General features: G+C 39.5%; 3 protein-coding genes across 3 annotated transcripts in view; 2 read left to right on the forward strand and 1 right to left on the reverse strand.

Moving 5' to 3' along the window:
* The window catches only part of LOC124479583, a 272,624-nt gene that overhangs the window by 179,238 nt on the left and 85,520 nt on the right, over window positions 1-7,866 (forward strand).
* On the reverse strand, window positions 368-2,644 carry LOC124479696 (beta-galactoside-binding lectin-like). Its single transcript, XM_047038557.1, has 3 exons — window positions 2,559-2,644; window positions 1,011-1,185; window positions 368-860 (listed from the first exon to the last, which is right to left on the reverse strand). Exons 1-3 carry the CDS (start codon window positions 2,642-2,644, stop codon window positions 714-716), a joined length of 408 nt encoding a protein of 135 aa, XP_046894513.1. The 3' UTR covers window positions 368-713.
* LOC124479702 (GTP-binding protein 1-like) overlaps window positions 7,828-7,866 on the forward strand; it is a 7,804-nt gene continuing 7,765 nt past the window's right edge. Inside the window, 1 exon segment of the mRNA XM_047038565.1 lies at window positions 7,828-7,866. This exon segment is cut by the window's right edge and continues 521 nt beyond it. The gene's annotated coding sequence lies outside the window, so the exon portion shown is untranslated.

A 7,866-nucleotide genomic window follows, 5' to 3' on the forward strand; every position in this document is an offset into this window, starting at 1 on the left:
TGCCTGCTGGCTGCACCACATAGTTGGCTCTGATAAAAGGACATGGAAATGGAGGAATACTTCATGTGAAGTGTTGAGCGTTATCTGTACTTAGACAGAGTCAGTGAATGGTTTTCTCAAAAGGCACATCCAAGCGAGCTGAAATGTAAAACCTTGAGATGGTCACGGTGCTAAAATGAACTGCCTTTTGTCAGCAGAATTTGACTTTAAAATTACTTTAGCCTGTCTATAACACTGTATAACCCTGCCTAGCATTAAATATGATGTAACGTCAGTCGTGTTAGAATCAAACAGAAGCAAAGCATTTGTTTATTGTTTCTATTGGAATACAGTCAGACTATAAAATTGTTATAGTTATCAACCCGTGGCTAACAAGTGAAACATCTTTGGAAATTAACTAACATGGATATTGAATCAATTCTTAATTGTCTGAATGGCAAAAAACATGTTTAATACAAGACCTTGATTAGGGAAGACACAGCTGTTCCAGTCACATCATATTATCCCAGTCCTCATAGGCCTAGTCTGGCTAGTGCTTCACTCATTTTGCAAATCAAACACAAACAATGCTGAAAGTTCATTAAATATTTAAAGACTGGAACTGTTTTAATCATAACAGTTAAAGAGCAATAAAAGAAAGTCTAGAAGCCAATAAGCAGCCAAAATATGTTTGGGCTTCTACAGCGGATTATCTTCAACTCATTCTGATTGGTCTAAATGACTTCAATCCCATGAACCTTGACCTCGTTGAGAAAGAATATGAAGTTATATTTCTTGTGTCCATGGCGATTGGGAAAGTAGAACTCAGATTCATCAGGAAGGGTGATCAAGAACTGTTCCTTTGTGAAGGTGATGGATACCTAAGAACAAGAGAAAGATATTGTGCATTTCTGTTAAATACATTTGCTTGGTGATTTTAAATGTTGTGATCTTATCTCCTAATGGGGTTGCAGTAGTAATTATCTGCCACTAGAGGCTGCTCTAGGAATACATTCTAGGTTGTGCCTCACTTCAAACTTCTCTCCGTAGTTGAAGGGGAAGCCTTTGGCAATTAGTTCGTTCTCATGCCATTTCCCTGAATGGCAGGAGTTGAACAACACCTGCTTCTGCATAATTCCATAATCAAAGCGGACGTCCATATGCAGAGCGATGTCCTCCTCAATGTGACCAAAGTTGATGGAAAATCTATTGGAAGTGAAAACATCATTAAGGAGGCCAACATCATGGTTGTTACGTGTTGTACATTCTTCACTATGCAGGGCTCTCAAGTTTTGAAGACAGGCAAGAGTGACATTCCCCCCATCCCCGTCAGGGGGTCAACATTAATTAATTAATTGCTTTTTACCTGACATCTTTGAAAGGCAGCAACGATTAATGCATCCATGGCCAGGATATAATAATAAAATATGACATTATATTAAAAGTTAAAAAAATTGATTACATTCCTCACTGGGTTCGATCCTACCGCCTTTGACATCCCAAGCGCCGCCACTACCAACTACGCCAACGAAAAGCTAGAAAACTCATGATGCGGGTGGCGTCTTACTTACCTGACGAGTGAGTTTCACTGATACAAACCGGCTACATCTATGAACTACTTGTTCTGAGCAGGTGTTGTCAGTGAACAGGCTGTAAAACTGTTGGTTAAAGAGACTCGTGAAAAACTGATGCTAATTATCTGGGAAACATTTTTTAACAGCAGTCAAGTTGTCATTGTTTGTGTCAAACAAGTTGTGAATTTGTTGTAACATTAAAACAGGAGATCATGACTGTGCTCAAAATGCTCGAGCTCCAGCGGTTTGCTTTGTAGGTGAACAAAACTTTCGAAAGACGTAGCAGAATCCCGAAAATGACAGGATATGCTTTTTTCCATTGTTGCATTAAATCCATACAATGGTGCTATTTTCCGATTGGCTATTGTATAGGCCCTTTCTTTTTTTTTATTTGCTGATAAGTGGCAGGCTCGACTAAGAACTCCAGGGGTTCCATAGTGAGAGTGGGGCGGCCAAAAGTAATTTTGGTTGGGTGCTGCGGCATATTAAATATATTATAAATACTTTTTTTCGGCGTGAGAAATACAATGTGTGGCGGGAGGGCGTGACTAAAGACCGAAATGAGTGACTGTCACTCTTAATGCGTGACACTTGAGAGCCCTGAGTGCCAATGCTGAACCAGTCTGTTGTGTCTTGTTAACCTATACACAGTCACATTTGAATGCTTAAGATGTATATAAAAAGCACATGGTACGGGTATCAACAAACACATTTTTTCCTTTTTATTGGAATTTCTTGAACATGACTTCACATTTGATTGGACCAATTCTCTTCTGATCTGGTAGGTTCCTTATTTTATATCACCCCTAATACACCAATCACATCTCTACAACCCTGTTGACCAATCACCATAAGGAATACAATGATTGACAAGAAACCGTTTTGAACATTCCTTTCTTTTAAATCTATTCAGGTTTCCAAAACACCACACAGTCAAGGCATATCACTGTGTACAGGCAGTCTGGGAGTCAGGTCAGCAACACATTTTTAACTTCAGTTACTCACCTATCGCCGTATGGGTTGGGGACCCCTGTGACAGTCAGGACCTGTCCCACCTTGAAGGACAAGTTTCTCACCTCTACGTTCTGCATAGCAGGAAGAGAGACACAAAGAGATAGAGCAGTGTGTGTTTTTTCGATGGTAGGAATAAACCGGCTAGTGTTAGGACTTCTACTGGACTTCCGTTGAGTTATTACTTGAGAATTATTCTGACAGTTGTTTGCAAAAGGAATTTGAACGATTGAACAAAACATAAAGAACAGGAGAGAAGACATGGACACAGAGGGATGGAGGCTGAGGTGTGACTCAGAACCGAATGTGTTGGAGGGAAATTGGGCAGGGGTGAGACTGGAGATCGATTTGATTCAGTTAGGCTATTTGTGTGAACAAATCGACAATGTTATAGTGTAATCTGTAAATATACACACATTCCACGCAAAAAAAGTGTAAACTCAGTAAACATTTTGTAAATATAAAACTGATCTGCTAATACACAAACAAATTTCAAAAAAAAAAATATCAGTGAAAACACTACTTCCAAACGCGAACATTTTCAAACGAATAGGCTTACTCACAGCAGTCATCTTGATTGAAGGAGCAAAGTCAGTCTAATGTTGAGGAAGGTTATTTCCATGTGTCAGGCTCATATGGTTTATATATGTTCCTGATGCTAGAAAAAAACTAATGTTCTTCCTCATATCTAGCTTAGTGTCAAAGATTAAGCAGTTTTTATCAGCCAAACTTGTTACTTAGAAAGAGATTTCAGAACTCTTACTAAGTTACAAGTGTTGCTGACATCTGGCACTGTCAGACATTTTTCACGTTTCAAATTTAGCTAGGTAGGCTTAGAAAAAATCACAAAACTGAAGAAAGTTTCTAAGCAATATGCCGATCATAACAACATGAGTCAAAAATATTTTACTGCAAAAAATATGCTCAAATTATTGCAAAAGAATTACTGTGCAAGCATTCATTGATGTCAAAAGATGCTTCATTTGTGTCCCTGAACTGTAGGCCCTACGTAGGCCTATAATGGATTCATTTATGAATAATTTTTGTGTACAACATTGTGGCCCACCCGATTTCACCAAAATCCACCCATCATGGCAAGAAGCCCCGTATGAAGCTTGAAAAGTTGTATACTACAAGAAGCAAGGGAGGGTTGGCTTTGCCTAATGTTGAATTATACAGAACAGCTTTTGAGGTGTCTAAATTGGCTACACTGGTGTGGTGAGCATTCAAGTCTGGGATGGCTGGATGTAGAGAGGGAGCTGGTGTCTCCATTTGAACCAATTGAGTCTCTGTCACAAGGTCTTAAGAAAAATAGGCACCCTAACCCAATACTGCAGTATTCAAGGGAGACATGGGCAAAAGTACATAAGCAACTGCACATATCCCAGTATAAGCAAATGTATTCATCCATTTGGAATAATCCCTCAATTAAAGTAGGGAGGAAACCTTTTGTTTGGACCACCTGGCTGAACCAAAACATTAATAGGTTGAGCGACTTATATGCTGATGGCCTGTTCCAGTCATTTGAGGAACTTAAACTGAAACTCAATCTAAGGGATAAAGCAGATTTCTGGAGGTATTTACAACTGAGGAGCTGTGTAACGAGTCTGAAGGTCTCACTTGATGGAGACACAAATGAGCTGCTCTGTTATTTTAGGGAGCCGGAACTTGTCCGTACATGCCTCTGCTTTTTATAAGATCATGACAAATAGTATGTATGGTCACTGTGATTCCTTAAGGAGAATCTGGGAGAGGGACTTGAACTCAAACATTGAGGGTAAGGCGTGGGAAAAGGTGGTTTTCAATGCAGGATGGCCAGTGAGGGATGCAATTAGTAAATGTACACACTATAAGGTTATCCACAGATACTATTATACACCAGTTAAGCTTCATAGAATGGGATTAATGAAAGACAATATATGTTGGAAATGTATGAAAGCTACAGGTTCCTACCTCCATCTTTTATGGGATTGCCCTCTAGTTTTTCCTTTTTGGAGACAAGTCATTAAGGCTATTGGAGAGTGGTTAACAACAGCATTACCAGAGTCTCCACAACTGTGTCTGCTTGGAGATAGGTCCCTTCTACCACCAGAAGTGTCTAAGGCAGTCTGCCCTGGCACTAGCTGGGCTTATCACTGCAGTAAGAATTGTCCTTAGACACTGGAAGAGCCAAATAAGGCCTAGTTTTTCAGATTGGCTGAAGCTAATGACAGACACAGCTTCCTTTGAAGATCTTATTGCAAGAGTGAATGATGGTAGGGGTAAATTCTACCAGGTCTGGTCTCATTTCTTACATTTTATTACATCTCAACTGACTACTGCCCCATAATTAACTATTTTCAGTGTTATTCAATCTTAACCAGCACTCCCCTTTTTTACTTTTATTTTTATTTAAATTGTGTATTTCTTTTTTCTCTCTGTTTATTGCCCTGCTGGTTGAGTAGAGTTTGTGTATTGTGTAGAATGTAAATGTGATGTTAAATGTGAGGTGTATGTTGAGCGTTTCTCAAATGAAAAAACAATAAACACTTTGATTCAAAATCCACCCATCTTAAAATTCCTGGCCTCGCACTGGCTCCAAACCCATTTGCCTATAGTTTTCAACTCTTGTTTAAACAGTTAAATAGCACAGATTTTTTTTTGTCAAATTAGAAACAGTTTTAGATAAACCGCTAACTGAATAATTTTTTTCTGTTGCACGGGATGCCGGACACCCCCCCCCCCCCTCCAAAGTGTCAAAGATTAAGCATTTTTTTTCCCAGCCACACCTATTACGTAGTAAGACATTCTCAGTGGGTTTTCACAATATTGTTTGTGGTTGCATTTAGACAACTTTTTGATGAGCTGGTTATTTGTGAAAGTTTCAAGCTCCACTTCAGCTCTACATCTCTTGTCAGATACATAGTTAGCTCTCCAGCAGCTGTTGGTGATACTACTCGCACTTCAGACCCTACAGTACAATTTACAGGCTAGGCTTACAAAACAGATACATTTGTTTAATAACCTATTAAAAGTACACATTACTCCTGTAATTATTCTCTGTAGGGTGAGTGTCGCTTGGCCAGGATGTATTGGGCTTCCAGCACTGAATGAGGCATAGCTTTAAAAGAGGATGAAATGTTAGTGAAAGAATCAAACAGAAGCAATACATGTATTTACTGTGTTCACTGGAATAATCAGACCTTCTTATGATAATTAGCTCTAACAACCCGTGGCCAACATGTGAAACATCTTTGGAAGTTAACTGACTTTGATATTAAATCAGTTCTTATTGTCAGAACTGTAAAACAACCTAAATTCAAGGACGGGTCTGGACTTTTAAAGGGGCAATTGACTGCAAAACCGATTTTACCTTGTCATTGTTGAAAAACGACAGTTCGGAGGGTAAACTGAACATACCGTGAATATCAAAGTCCATTGACACCTCTTTCCTATTCAAATCTCAAAAAGAAAAAATTTGGCTGTAAAACGCTAGCTTTTCAACAAAGCCACCGGTCCTACGTAGGACCGGTGATCGCCCTCTTATTGGCTCTGGTCTGTATCTTTGTCACGCCCCAGAATTTACATCCAGACCAGCCCGAGGTAGCGTACTATCTCCGATACTAGGTTAGCTGCGCGCTGCTCTGTGTAGGCTACTTATAAGGAATTACAAAGAAGAACGTTTTGAATTATAACAAGGATATTGAAAATGGACCACGGTCGTAAATGCTGTGTTCCAGGCTGTATAGGGAAGGCTAACACTCACAGTCTTCCCAAGGAGCCAAACATTCAACAGGAATGGCTGCTGTTGTCTATGAGAAGATCCCGGCGAAGTTTGACACTCAATCATTCATTTGCTCTGAACATTTCACCCAAGACAGTTTTGACAACCTTGGACAATTTCAAGCAGGATATGCTAGGAAGCTGAACCTGGAAAGAGGTGCTGTTCCAACCGTATGCTCATTGCAACCGCAAGCTATAAGGACAGTATGATGTTGTGCTAACAGTTATTAGCAATGCTAACGTTTCCTGTATAAAGCATACCAGGTAGAATGCTAAATACGTTTCTACACACATCAAATTACTCTAGCTAGACTAGCTGTAGTGGGCATTAGAAGGGAAGCTTCCGAAAAATAGCCAGAAAACGAACTGCAGTCTGGCTTATTGCTAACGCCTGTCTAGATAATCTATTTGAAAGAACTGGAGAAAGGCAGGTTTTAGATACAGGATACGTTAGCATTGCTAGTAACTGTTACTAGTAACACCTAGACTGTAGGCATGTAAACAAGTTTAGCTTGCTAGTTAACGCAAGAGCATAGAATGTGTGATAATTTAGCCTAGTTTATTGGCAATGGGGCTAACGTTGATTCATGTTCCTGACTGTGTTTCATTCAAATAAATAACCTGTGTAATGAAAATCTACAATTCACGATGCATGTTTGTCCAGATCTTTGTCATGTTATTTTACAGCAAGATATCTAGAGCTAGCCTAGCTAACTAACTGAAGCCGAGTAGAATCACGATATGGTTTGGTTGCTAAGCTGTAGCCTAACGTTCTACCCACCTAAGTCAATCCAGTTTGCTTCAACAACAGAAGTGAAAACAAGTAATGTTATCATTTCAAATGATATATAGTCAATCTGTTGAAAACAGTGTTGTGTAGACACAATAGATTTATTAGCGCGTTTTTATTTCAAGTCTCCAACTTCGGTGTTTCAGCAAGTGCTGCTGTTGGCCGTATTGCGTTTTTGCTCCCAGCTTCACTCGTTGATAACCAACCAATCAGCGCGCAGCTTATCTAAATATTAATGAGCATACCATAAAAGGAGAAAAGCTAGTGTTTTTTCCCGGGAAAATTTCAGAGGATCTGTCAGAGGTCAAAGAACAGCACCCGGGCCATTTTCAACCCAACCAATGTTACACACCCTATTCGGAGACCTTAAGGAACAGTGTGAAATACCCAAAAAACCCAGTCAATTGCCCCTTTAACAGACCCTAATAGCTGTTCCAGTTACATTGCCTCCCTCCTCCACAGTTTCTGTGTTAGAGGCGTTTTGCTTGCTGGCTGTATTGTGATACTCTTAGGTCTAGACTCAACGCTCCTTGAAAGGTTATAAATATTCATCAGGTTAGGATTTTTTGGGCATACTAGTGATTCTTTTACTCACACAGAACGTTTTAATAATAATTCATAATCATATGAATGACCCACTAGAGGCGATTGGTCCCACGAAAGAGCTTTTGCATACTCGAAAGACTATTGGTCAATTAGATAAACATAATACTTCACAGTACAACCACTGAACGAACCTACTCATGCATT

The sequence above is a fragment of the Hypomesus transpacificus genome, chromosome 17, assembly GCF_021917145.1.
Source record: "Hypomesus transpacificus isolate Combined female chromosome 17, fHypTra1, whole genome shotgun sequence".
In the NCBI taxonomy this organism is placed as follows: domain Eukaryota; kingdom Metazoa; phylum Chordata; class Actinopteri; order Osmeriformes; family Osmeridae; genus Hypomesus; species Hypomesus transpacificus.